Source organism: Notamacropus eugenii, chromosome 5 (assembly GCF_028372415.1).
Source record: "Notamacropus eugenii isolate mMacEug1 chromosome 5, mMacEug1.pri_v2, whole genome shotgun sequence".
Classification (NCBI taxonomy): Eukaryota; Metazoa; Chordata; class Mammalia; order Diprotodontia; family Macropodidae; genus Notamacropus; species Notamacropus eugenii.
In genome coordinates, this window is record NC_092876.1 from 6,151,378 (window position 1) to 6,165,556 (window position 14,179).

At 40.3% G+C, this 14,179-nt stretch overlaps 1 protein-coding gene across 3 annotated transcripts in view; it reads right to left on the minus strand.

Annotated features, from left to right (window-relative positions):
- Nucleotides 1-14,179, minus strand: part of LOC140508223 (uncharacterized) — a 61,197-nt gene that overhangs the window by 25,711 nt on the left and 21,307 nt on the right. For 2 of the 3 annotated variants that reach the window (XM_072616008.1, XM_072616007.1), the window contains 2 exons: nt 11,470-11,543; nt 8,391-10,576 (listed from right to left, as the gene is read on the minus strand). In XM_072616008.1, coding sequence (XP_072472109.1) covers nt 9,134-10,576; nt 11,470-11,502 — 1,476 coding nt within the window. In that variant the 5' untranslated portion in view covers nt 11,503-11,543 and the 3' untranslated portion in view covers nt 8,391-9,133. Of the gene's footprint in view, nt 1-8,390; nt 10,577-11,469; nt 11,544-14,179 lie in introns of those variants that run through there. The other variant, XM_072616009.1, reaches the window with a different exon arrangement.

The window sequence follows — 14,179 nt, forward strand, 5'->3', positions numbered from 1 at the left end:
CTATAATTTTGGGCGTATCTTCTTGCTTCTGATTAACTCTTTTTGGAAGAGGGGAAAATTCCAAGAGTCAGCCCTTCGCACCAATTCAGTTCAACCAACATTTGTAACACAGACCTCTCAGTATGGACAAGGCAATGTAGAAGGGCCTGGAGATACAAAGACAACAGTGAAATAGCCTATGACATCAAGGAGTTGATGTTCTACTGGATCGCAGCTTCAGAAATCCCTCGTCCAGAAGACCCACATAGGAGCCCTGCCAATTCCTCAGGCTATCCATATCTGAAATCTATTCAAGGGCCAAGACTAGAACAGAATGTGAAGAGCACGTAATGACATGGATTTTCAACCAGGACTCTCATGATTCAGTCTCCCTATGCTCAAATACATACTGAGCTTCTCCTAAACCATCTGAACATGTGAGGGATTGAGGAACTTTGGACACAGAGTCCCACCAGTTCCTGAGTGTGCTTGTTCCATCCGTAAGTGAAAATACACTGGTAAAGAGCCTCAGGTAACATAACAGAGGTGATAACATGCTTTCCCATCATCCTAGGGATCCTAGTCATCCTACCATTTAAAGAGAATAAGATTCTGGAACTGAGATGAGGATAGGATCAGGATGGAAAAGGGGTCCTGGGATTGAGAAATAGAGGGACTTAAGCCCCTTTACACTCTCACTGACTATACAGGTCCAAGGGAACTCTTACCTGGTTGACCATCTATCTTCTTTGTGAAGAGATCACTGGCGTCTCCAAGTAACTATGACCACAGGTCCCTTCTATTCATAGCCCCACCTGTCCAACTTTGAGCATTTTTGGTGGGGATCTAGATCTTAGCTGCTAGCACTTGTACCTTAGCCCCTTTTCTCCACTGACACTGCCTCCATCCCGGTGCAGGCTCTCATCACCTCATGGATGGATTATTACAGTAGCATGCCAGTGGAAAGAAAAAGAAAGACGAGTAAATTCCTGATGCCAAGTTCAGAGAACGCCCTGAGGAAACACCACCAATGTAAAAAGTGGGATCTAGACCAAGAATGTAGCCAGCAACAGGGCACTCTGAGAATATGTGGAGTTTGGGAACTTGGTTCTGATGCCTCAATGATGGCCCATCCTCAGTGACCAGCACTTTGACCCACTGCTTCCTCCTCAAGGATTGTGAAGCCCTTGGGCTCTATCAAGGCTTCCTAAGACGCAGAGCCAGCTAGAGCCCAGGACTTGTAGCCAGCATCACTGGTGGTGCCAGTCGAGGGGGAGGGGCAATCACTTCATCAGTGTCATAAACCCTGCTCATTGCTTTCAACTGGCTAAACTCCATCACCATTGCCACCATCTATGATGTGATTCATATACAAGAGGCCCCTCAGTGATCACTATGTGAACATCATTGCTTCCTGCCTTTCTCCCTCAAAGGTGAAGCCAACTATGGAGTGGACTCAAAGGGTTTCCTGGAGGTTCCAGCCCCACAGGACATTCAAATTATGTCAAAGGACCTGACCAAGAGCTACTTCTTCCTAATTCCCTCTAGACAATCCCACAGAACCTGCAGGCCTATGGTCACGTTTGGGGCAGTGATGAAAGCCAAGGCTGTGGGGGGAAGGGTGTGTGTGTGATAGCATGGTTGTGTATGTCTATATGTGTGTGGCATGTGACAGCACCTGGTGGGGGAGGGGGTTTGTCTGAGACATGATGGGCCTAGGGAGCTTTCTTTTTGGTTTTCTTTCCAGTGGGTTACTGAATACTTGTATTCTTCACATAGAAGTCACTAAGGATCTGCCTCTGGGCTCATCAAGGCTGCATCACAAGCACATAGCTGCACACATCAACACCCGCAGTGGGGGTGAGTACAGGCCATTCTATCCCAGTCATGAGATGACAGAGCCTGGTGATCAGGTAGTCAGTCTCTGGTGTAAGACAGTTCTAACGAAGCAGTGAGAACATCACGGAAAGGTGGAAGTTAAGCAGTAGAGGCCCCTGCCCCCAAAACAAGCCTGGTCTAATGCTTAGTGGCTGCCCATTCTTAGGACAGGAGCAGACTGCTACAGAGGTAACTGGCACCTGTGAGCTCTGAGGTCTCCTGGCCACAGTGCTTAGTTGGCCCAAGGGTTTCTGAAATTCTAGCAAATTTAGCCTTGCTGCCCAGCTCTTCCTCAATTCTCAAAAGCTGGTTGTACTTAACCAGACACTCAGATTGGCAGGGGGCACCAGTCTTGATCTGCCCAGTGCAGAGACCCACCACCAGATCTGCAATGAAGGTGTCTTCAGTCTCCCCTAAACGATGAGAGACCATTACTCCCCACCCATCGGACTGGGCCAGCTTGCACGCCTGGAGAGATTTAGTCACAGAGCTAATCTGATTTACTTTGAGTAGGAGGCAGATTCAGGCTTTCTCGTTCACAGTCTTTTCAATGCACTTGGGGTTGGTCACTGTGAGATCATCTCCTACCACCTCGGTGCCAGCAGTAGCAGTGAAATTCTTCCAACCTTCCCAATCATCCTGGTCAAAGGGATCTTCAATAGACACCACTGGGTAGTCCTTGATGAAGCTCTTGTAGAGGTTCCCATGCTCAGAAGGGGAAATGCATCTGCTGGAATCATCAGGAGACTTGAAGTTCAAGTCATATTTCCTAGATCAGAAGAATTCAGAGGCAGCAACATCCATGCCAATTAGGACCTTATCAGGACAGCCAGCCTTACCAATAGCATTCTTTAGCAGGTCCAGAGCTTCTTTATTCTTTGGAATATTGGGAGCAAAGCTACCCTCATCCCTTATGTTGGTGCGTCCTGTCCATATTTCTGCTTCAGGTTGTGGTAAACATCAACTCCAATGTGTATGGCCTCCTTAAAGTTTGCTAGCAGGAAGGATCATGAACTCCTGCATGGCCAGCTTGTTACCAGCATGGGAGCCACCACGGATTACACTGAAGGCTGGAACTGGCAGGATGACTTCCTCCTTGCCTGCAAGATCAGCAATATGGCAGTACCTCTCTCAGCAGCTCCGGTCTTACAAACAGCCAGAGATACTCCCAATATGGCATTTGCACCAAATTAAGATTAATTTTCAGCGTCATCCATCTCTATCACCAATTTGTCAATCTTCTCCTGCTCCACAACATTTAGTTTCTTACTGATAAGGGTCGGGGCAATAGTTTTATTGATGTGCTCAACTATTTTTGAGACACCTTTCCCCATGTAGCAGGTCTTATCATTGCCTTAGAGCGCCAGGGCTTAATGTATTGAAGTAGAAGCACCCCTGGGTCCAGGAGCTCGGAATCGATCTTTTTCAGTGCAGAGATCAACTTCAACAGTGGGATTTCCACGAGAGTCAAAGATCTCTCTTGCCTGGATCTTGTAAATAGACATGTTGAGTTTCTGGGTAGGGCTTCCTGCACAGGACTCAGAGAATTGGGAGTTTTCTTTTTTAAAAAATTAAAAAAAATTTTTCCCAATTACTTGTAAAAACAAATTTCAACATTCATCTTAAAAAGAGTTCTAAATTCTCTTCCTATCTCTCTATCACCCTCACTGAGAAGGCAGCCACACATGTATAATCATGCAAAACATATTTCCATATTAGTTATGTTGTAAAATAGACCAAAATAAAAACCCAAGAAAATAAAATTTTAAGTGTGCTTCAATCTGTATTCAGAGAGCATCAGGTCTTTCTCTGGGGATGGATAGCACTTTTCACGTTGAGTCCTTCAGAGTTGTCTTCAATCATTGTATTGCTGAAAAGAGCTAAGTCATTCACAGTTTGTCATCTTAGAATGTTGCTTGCTACTGTGTACAACATTCTCCTGGTTCTACTCACTTCACTTTGCATGAGTTCATGTAAGTCTCTCCAGATTTTTCTGAGAATATCTAGCTTATCATTTCTTATATCACAATCGTATTCCTTCACTGGTACCACAAATTGTCCAGCCATTCCCCAGTTGATGGGCATCCCCACAACTTCCAGTTCTTTGCCACCAGAAAAGAACTGCAATAAATATTTGGGCATAGTTCCAACCTGCTTTACATAATAGCTGAATCAGTTCACAACTCCACCTGAAGTGCATTAGAGTCTCAATTTTCCCACATCTCCTCCAACATTAGCATTCTTCTTTTCTGTTCTATTAGCCAATCTAATAGGGGTAAAGTAGTACCTCAGCATTGTTTTAATTTGCATTTCTCCAATCAACAGCGATTTAAAGTATTTTTTTCATATGGCTATAGATAATTTTGATTACTTTATCTGAAATTGAATGTTCATATTTTTTTGATCATTTCTCATTTGGGGAATGGCTCTTATTTTTATAAATTTGACTCATTTCTCTCTATATTTGAGAGATGATGCCTTTATCAGAGAAACTTGCTTCAAAAATTTTTTCACAATTATGATTGCTAAGTGTATTTCCCTCCATCACCCATCTGCCTCAGACCCTCCCCCATTTGGTCTACTCTCTCTACCCTTTCACCGGCATAGGGAGTTTCCAACGGGAGTCTCAAGGCCTGGGTTCAAAACCTAGCTTTACTATACTCAGAGCTAGTGGCGTGACTGTGAGTAGGAGGCCCATTCCCTGCACTGTACTGTCTTCACCTGTGACATGAAAGAACTAACCTGGAATGATTCTCTCAGCTCTCAATCCTTTGATAATGGAGGAGCCCCAATACCAGCTTGTTTCTCACTGGTCCCTGGCAGACAGAGCAAGATGGGGCTCCTGCTCCAGTTACATGTGGAAACATGAACAGAGGTCCAGCATTGAGTTCGAGACTATACCTTTTCTAGGCCAGGCTGGACCAAGAAATAGTTAAGCCTAAACCCAATCTGACCATGTCATTAATCTCCCCACTGCCCAGTTCCCATGGGATATGAGTCCATCCTGTCTTAGATTGAATACACATTGCTCCCCATCATGCACTTTGTTCTTCCTATTACCTTTTCCTCCTTGCTCTTTACCTTCTACAGTGTTCTATCTCCTGTTTCTGTGCCTGTCTCCCACTCCAAGTATGAGTACTCTCACCTTACCCTCTTAGACTCCTACTTCCCCAAAAACTCAGCCCAATCTCCATCTCCTCCAAGAGGCCTTCCTTGCCTCTCCAGCTGCTTTCATCACCTAAGTATTTCCATCACTTTGTATTCTGAAAATCTGGTACTCCTTTATTTCCTGCTGTGGGGCACACACTATTTCACCTCTGTCTTGACATGCTGAGAGGCAGCACATTTTAAGGGCTTAATAAATGCTCTTTGGATTGAACTGTGTGTCAGCTAACCTCAGTTTTAATTTCTACGCTTGCTCAGTGGCAGTCTGCCCACAAACCAGAGTTGGAAGGACACCAGAGGCCATCTAATCCAATCTAAACTGCTTCCTAGTCCCAACCAGAAACGCTTTATAACAGAACTGACAAATGATCATTCAAGTTGTGAGTGAAGACCTACAGTTGGGGGTGGGGGTGAGGGGGCAGCTCATGATATCCAGAAGCAGCCCATTTTACTTCCAGCTGCCCCTATCAGGAAATCTGTCCCTTCATACAAAGATTTCCCCTTAATCAATATATCCCTTTCTTATTCTAGCTGCACTGATTTTGTTTGTGCTTAGCGTTGTTGAGTCATTCGGGCATGTGCAACTCTTCATGAAGCATTTGTGCACAAGATTTTCTTGGCAGACAGTGGGAGCCATTTGTGATTTCCTTCTTCAGTGGATCACTTTTTGTCAAAGCTCTCCACATGACCTGTCTGTCTTGGGTAGCCCTGAATGGCAGAACTCATTGTTTCTTCACTTCTGTAAGCCTTTTTAATTTTATGTAGTCAAAATTGCCCCTTCCTTCTTTTATGACCTCTTCTATCCCATCTTTGGTGAAGAATTATGCTCTATTAACTGTGAAAGGCATTTGCCTCCATTCTAATCTAATTTTTTTATGTTATGAACTTTCTGAATTTTATTCAGAATGTATTGTGGTACATGAGTTAGGTGTTACTCCAAGTCTATCTTTTGCTAAAGTGATTTCCAGTTTTCCCAAAAGTTCCTGTCAAATAGAACATCCTTCCATAAATAGCTTATGTTCTTGGGGTTTTTGCACACTTGGCTATTGAATCAGTGTTATTTTTCTAGGTTGGTAGGATTCCTTCATTAAAATGAAGAGAACAGATTCAGCTTTTCTACTCATTTTATTTCTATATTTGGTAGCAAATGGCACTCCAAATGAGTTATTATTTTTAGTCAACCAGTGCTCATGCCCGGGAAGGGAAAAGAAAGAACCCATGAACAAAATACACACATTCAAATGAGATCCAGCCAGCTGAAGCCTCAGGAAGAGAAAGCCAGTACAGTGAGATGCTGCAAAGCTCCCAATCAACAACAAATTAATTCATGAGGGCTGGAATCAGGTTCCTAGAGTTCCAAAGATGGCTTCTCACTTTTCATCTCTTTTATAGGAAAGGGTTCCTCTGCAATTCATGTAAGTTGGCTTCCCTAGATTCCTTAAGAGTTCTATGGCAATGACTGATTGAGAAGCAAAGTGTCTGCTTCCCTCACTCCCCAAACCATACTTTAAGGTTCTTGAGTATTCAGTCAATTACAACAGATAAAGGGCAGAGGGTTGAATTGTTCATTTTCCTCCATCTCTACTCAAGGTCTGTTAACGAAGGATGCTAACATCTCATTTGTAATCCCAGGGAGGAAGGTGGCGTGTTTTGGACCCAGGTAGGCACAGCTATCAAGTCATAACTCCAGAGACAGCAAGGAGACCTCAGCTGCCTTAGGGGTATTAGGAAAAAAACCATCAAGAAGGAAAACTATGCAGGCATGTGAACAAGTCCCTGGTTTGGGCACAAATGTTCAAGGGAATTCTTGCAATCTCAGTTTGGTTTGGCCATTGCTAACATGGATCTTTAGGACATTAGGTTATCAAATGAGAGAACAAGGGCCCTTTTCTAAAAGACTGTCCTGACAGGTTTACCTTGGGATTCTCTCTATGAATTCTTGGTGAACAGTGGGATAGGGGAGATTTACACAGCAGAAAAAAATTTTTCAGAGACCTGATATTAGAGATAGGGGTCTTGATTATAATACAGATATGCATAAATGTGGGTACTGGTGTATAACTAACAAGCAAAATCAATCATTTACATTAATAAAGATCAATGTGATGTCAGAAGACTGAAGAGGCAATAAACCACTCATCTCCTGCTGGGAAAGGGGATGAACTTTGAATGTAGACAGACATGCATTTGATGGCATGGCCAATCTGGGAACTGGTTTTTGGTGGACTGTGCATGCTTACAATTAAGTTATTTTTTCTTTTAGTTTTATGGAGAAGCAGTAAGAGGAACAGATTATACCATGCATAATGAATGAATGAATAAATGAATGAAGCAAATACAAAAACAAAGTAAGGTATCTGCATTTAAAAAACCCTAAATAATAACCACATCTTTCTACACCTTGAGAAAAAAGTCATAGTACCCATATTACCCATGCTATGCACTCGGCAGTCATAACTCAACTGATCCCACTAATCACTTCTCATTATAACTTTTCTGATTCCTGGTTATCTGGTTTGTTTCACTGATAGGCTTTTAAAAAATTTTTAATCTGTACCAATACTTTTGATGACTACTACTCTGGCATACAGTTTGAGGTCTACAATGTCTCCATTCCTACATTTTATCCCCCATGATTTCCTCTTTGATTCTAGACCTTTTGTCCCTCCAAATTAAGGATGCTATTTTGTCTAGGGCTACAAAGTAACTCTTTGGTGTTTTTATTGGTAAAGCACCAACTGTGTAATTAAAGTAATATTTTTATCATAGTAGTACAACCCAATCATGAACTATTTTCTATTTGCAAATGGACAGTCCGTTAGAAGATCTGAGAGAGGGGATGAAATATATTGAAAAATAAAGAAACAAAAGCTACCAATAATATTTTTGAAAGGAAAAGGAAATGTCATTTACACCTAAGTAAATATATAATATTTCAGGAGTTTTACTACAAATAACTTTTAGGAATCTTAATTAAATAATTCATGACTCTACAAGCAATATATTTTTACCATAGCTACAACAGCATCGAATTCTTTCACTTTTAGCAATCTTTGCCAAATCCATGGGGTTGAAGAGAATCTCAGACCTTTTAGATCCTGAAGGCATTTCATATGATCATGGAGAACTTGTGTTTCCCTTTCTTAAATCTGCCTATTTACATAGTTTGATCACTTACCCTGTTCCTATTGTAATCAATTCTTGTCAGGTCCCTATCTGTGTTGGATGTCCAACTGTTATGAGAAGTGTATGGTGTAGGGTAAGGCTCTGTGGAGACATGACTCATGTTGTAGAAACAAGGGGCATCAATAAAATGTATTATAAAACACAAATAAATTAATGGAGGACTAAAGTATTTAATGCACAAATGTATTTCTCAGTTTACTTTAATGTTTCTTGTGACTGTGTCAAAAACAATATACACGCATTTTGGGTTGAGGTTTCTTATGCATCTGAATGTCTGTAACTTGTCAGTGGGAGTAAAAAGAAAAGGGATTTTTCAGATGATAGTCTAATTGTGATTTAAGATACAGCCATATTTGATGCATTGACCAGTACAACTCGACTGCCACCTGGTGGCAGCCTATGTGAACTGCATGGAACTCAGAAGAAACAAAGGAAATTGTTATCTGTCCCTCTCAAAATACCACAAAAGAGTGTGTGGCTGGTAATCAAGTCAGCATTTTGACTCTCCAGCAGTAAACACCTGGCAAGCTGTTAGGATGCTCCCATCAGTATTACATTGCTGCAGTTCATCTCCAGCATGAAGTCTAAATTAAATAAGGGATGAAGTACATACGATGAAGGTCTTGCCACCTTTTCTTCAGCATGAATTCTCTGAGCCTTCCTAAGTGTCCCACTGGTGCCAAAGACTCTCCTGCATTTTAGTACACTCATAGAGTTTCTCACTGCACACTCTCTAGTGTTCAGGAAAGTGTCATTTCTGCTGAAGGCATCTCTTCATTTATTGCTTCTATGTAATTTCTCTCAAACATGAGGTCTCATATAATCAGTCAAGTATGAGCTATATTTCAAGGATTTCTAGCTTACTCTCCAGCATGAACTCTCATTTATTAATTCTGCATGGCAAAGTTTTACTACATTTATTATATTAAATAGGTTTCTCTCCTGTATGAATGTTTTTGTGTTTATTAAGCAATGACCTCCGCGTGAAGTTCTCCCCGCATTCATTGCACTCAAAGGATTTCTTTCCAGTGTGAGTTCTCTGATGTGAAGCCAGTGATGACCTCTGGTTGAAGTTTTTTCCACATTCATTACACTCAAAGAGTTTTTCTCCAGTATGAATCTTTTGATGTGAAATAAGTGATGACCTCCGGCTGAAGTTTTTCCCACATTCATTACATTCAAAGGGTTTTTCAGAAGTATGAATTCTCTGGTGCTTAATAAGGGATGACCTCGGACTAAATTTCTTCCCACAAATATTACACTCATAGGGTTTCTCTCCTGTATGAATTCTCTGATGTACTGTAAGGTGAGATTTGTTGTGGAAAGCTTTCCCACATTCATTGCATTCATAGGGTTTCTCTCCAGTATGAATTCTCAAATGGAAAACGAATGATTTTCTATGGCTAAAGTTTTTCCCACATTCATTACATGCATAGGGTTTCTCCCCAGTGTGAATTCTCTGGTGTACAGTCAGCTGAGATCTGTTGTGGAAAGCTTTTCCACATTCATTACATTCAAAGGGTTTCTCTCCAGTATGAGTTCTTTGATGTACAACAAGCTGAGATTTATGGTAGAAAGCTTTTTCACATTCATTACACTTAAAGGGTTTCTCTCCAGTGTGAATTCTCTTGTGTTTATTAAGTTGGCTCTTCCACATGAAGGCTTTCCCACATTCATTACACTCAAATGGTTTCTCTCTGGTATGAATTCTCTGATGGAGAGTAAGGCAAGACTTGTAATGGAAGGCTTTACTGCATTCACTGCATTCAAAGAGCTTCTTCCCAGTGTGAATTTTCTGATGTAAAATAAGTGACGACTTCAGGCTGAAGTTTTTCCCACATTCACTACACTCAAAGGGTTTCTCTCCAGTATGAATCCTTTGATGTAGCATAAGGTAAGATTCATCATGGAAAGCTCTTCCACACTCATTACATTCAAAGGATTTCTCTCTAGTATGAATTTTCTGATGCCTTTTAAGACAAACCTTCTCACTGAAGGCTTTTCCACATTCACTACATTCAAAGGGCTTCTCTCCAGTATGAATTCTCTGATGTGCATTGAGTTTACACCTCCACTTAAAGGTTTTGCCACATTCATTACAATAAAAAGGTTCCTTTACAAAGTGAACTCTCTGATGTAGAGTAGAAATTTTATCACATTCATTAGAAAGATGGGCTTTCTTTTGCACATGAATTCTCTTAGAGTCATTAAGGCTTCTCAACTGACATAAAGGTTTCCCATATTCTTTAATCTTACAGGTTTTCTCACCTGCAAGAATTCTCTCATGATAATTAAGGAGGGCATTCTGGCTGAAAGCTTTTTCATATTCATTCCTTTTACTGGGTTTCACTCTAGTACAAGTTCCTTGCTGTAAAAGAAGGCAAAAATCATCAATAAAGGCTATCTCACATTCATCGTGTGGGCCATCTTCAGTCATCCTGATTGCTATCTGACCATTGGACCCAGCTGGCTCTGGAGGAGAAGTAAGCCTAGTGACTTTGCACAGCCCTCCCTCATTCAAATCCAGTTCAATTCATGGGTACCAAGCCTTCTCTGTTGACTAAGATCTTTTCTATATTCACTAACACATTTAGTGTTTCTCTCTAAAAAACATTCACTAATAATAACAGCATTTATATAGCACTTTAAGGTTTGCAAAACTCTTTACAAGTATCATCTCCTTTTATCCTCATGACAACCTTGGGACATAAATGCTATTATTATCCCCATTTTACAGATAAGGAACTGAGGTAAAGGTTAAATGACTTGCCCAAAGTCATACAGCTAATAAGTGTATGAAGATGGATTTGAACTAAAGTCTTCTTAACTCAAGGGTCCAGAGTTCCATCCACTGCACCACCTTAATGTTAGTAAGGAAGGGATAGATGCTCTTTTACTGAAGACTTTCTCACATTCATTTTGGTCATAGAGCTGGTCTCTAGTATATAAGTATGAAATTGAGTTCTGAGCAGTGTCTGAAGGGATTGCTACGTTACTGCCCCAGCATATGGCATTCTATTACCTCTAAGTAATTCTTATCACTGTGTGACGTTTTCCTCAACTGCACAATTTATAGAGATGTGCTCTCATGGGGACTCTGTCTAGAGGAACTTCTTCCAAATGTATTATAATCAGAGGCATTCATCTTATGGGTCATGCTACTGTGAAGGGAGTTCAGCCCCCCTCCCAGTTTCCCTTTTCCTTCTCTACACTGGCAGAATATTGTCCAGTTCCTCCTACATTGACACCCCAGACACCAACCTTTTGTAGTCTTTGCTTGGCTGATATTCTCATGAGAATGTCTTTGGTTTCACATCTTTCCTCATTAAAAGAACCTGAAAAAACAAAGTCAACAGTCACTGTTGTCTATGTTAGGAAAAAGAAAATTACTTTACACTAAATTTGAGATTCTGTTTTTTCCATAAAGAATAAAGACTAATGTGATAAAGAAAGAACACTGTCAAAAGACAGCTGAGGAGGCAGGAACACAGCACTTATGCCCGGGGCCTAAGTGAATCATATTCAGTGACACTGAAAGCACTTATATGATGCATCGGTTAGAATTTAGGAACTGCTTTTATCCTTTTCTTTTTTCTTTTTCTTTTTGTCATAAAGGATGGAGGTCTGGGTTGGGGGTGGAGGACAGATAGATTGGGAAATGAAGATGATGTGAAAATAAAAGCTACCAATACAAAGTTTTTTAAAGTTCTTCTAGCCATCAGTAGGGAACAGCACCTTGCTATAGCATATAATTAATGAGATGTCGGGGTCAAAAAAACCTGAACTCAAATCTTACCCTAGACATTTACTAGCTACACCTCTCTCTGCCTCAGTTTCCTCATCTATAGAATGAAGAGGTTGGACTGGATGACCTCTAAGGGCCCTCCCAGGCCCAGATCTGTGAGGCCATGAGCAACTATGAGGGCCAAGCACAGACCTGGGGCCCATTCCACTGGAGAGGGCCCTTCTCCTCTTGGGAGCTGGCCGTTCCAAGTCAGTGAGCTCTTCCTGGCTTCTTCATGTTCCCCTAATGAGACTATCTTTGAGATCAGCACTTCTGTGTGACCCCTAACAATGTGGGGGTCACAAAAAATTTGGCAACAGTAAAAGGTTTCTGAATGTGCAATGACCAAAAATGAATTCAAAATCAAGCATGCAGTGAATCCAACGTTTTTTTTCTGGCAGCACTTGCTTGTGTTGCATTGTGTGACTTCATTATGGCTATGGTTCTGAATATCCATGCTCACTTTGCACTGCACCTGCCATCACGCCACACAATGCCAACAAACACTGCCAGAAACACTTCAGCTCAGATTTGAGACTACTGTACGTTATGAATTGAGTGTTTTTACTGCACATACAAAGTTTTCTGTTCTTAAAGAAGCAATTGTTTCATTACAGAAAATAAAGACTTTTAATATTTTCCTATCATCATTCCTCAGCATGTAGGTATCAAAATAGTATATCTCTGGAGTGTATTGGGTTAGAATGTTTGATTTTAAAAACTGCTGCTATCTCCTTCTTTTACAGAAACACAAGTGTTTCACTGCAACAAGTAAAGACAAAAGGCCTTTAGTAATATTTCTCCACCATCACTGCTATATGTGTATATAAATGTGAACATCAATTGTTTAAGTTAAGCACAGACAAATGTAATTTCACAAGCTAAAGCTAGTATGTATTGGAGGAATTCTTAGCAAGATTTATTTATATTTTAGGACAAAAATATTTTTTCAGTTATAGGTAAATGGCTCAATTTTGACAGAAGAGTTAAAAATACTGATGAGAATGTGGCAGAGTCTTCACTACCAGGTTGCAGTATACCTAACTTGACAAGAAAAAGAAAATATGTCAAATTATTTTTGCAATACACGTTTATTTCTAATGATGATGATCATGTGGAAAAACCTCTCTGCTTGATTTGTAATGAAGTTTTGGCCACAGAGAGCATGAAACCAGCCAAACTAAAACAACATCTTAATACCAAGCATGCAGTGCACTGCAGTAAACTGAAGGAATACTCTGAATGACTATAAAATCTTCAAATAAAGAGAAACAATGCTTTGAGATATTTGTTACTGTCAACAAATAGCATTTACTTGCATCTTACAAAACTTATTTAATTGCAAAAACTAAAAAAATTTCTATGAGATAGAAGATCTTGTGTTATGTGCTGCTATTAAAATGTCAGAAATAATTCATGGGAAAAAGTATGGGGAGGAAATTCATAAAATTCTTTTATCAAATGATATGGTTTACAAAAGAATTTTTAAAATTGGTAATGACCAATTCCAGCAGCTTATTACCAGGATAAAGGGCAGACCAAAGTGTGCAATTCAGTTAGATGAAACAACTGATATTTCTAACATGGCACAGTTGTTCCTTTAGTTAAGATATGTTTACTAAGGAAGCATACATGAGGAATAATTGTTTTGTCGCCCTTTGGAAGGGCACACAAGAGGGGAAGATATAAATCTTAGAGTAGATGAATTTTTCACAAATGAAGGTTTGCAGTGGACGAATAGCATTGGAGTCTATGCAGAAGGTGCTGGATTAACGATGGGTGAGAATATCGGATTTGTAGCATAAGCTAAAGGTGGTAGCAATGAACATATCACATATACTCACTGCATGACCCACAGGGAGGCACTCATAGCCAAAAAAAAATATCACCGTGCTCCATGATACTATCAAAATCATTAACTTTGTAAAATCCATGCCCTTAACAGTCATTGGATTTCAAACCTTTGGAAAGACACAGACTCCTATTACAAAAGCTTACTACTACAATGCACAGGTAAGGTGACTCAAGAGGGGTAAGTTTAAACAGATTACTGAAACTGAAAGATTACGCTGTTACATTTTTAACTGAGCCAAAATCCATTTTTGTTAATTTTTTCTTATGGTTTCAAAAATGTTACTTTTCAGATACTTTTGAAAAACTCAATTACTTAAACATGTCACTTCAAGT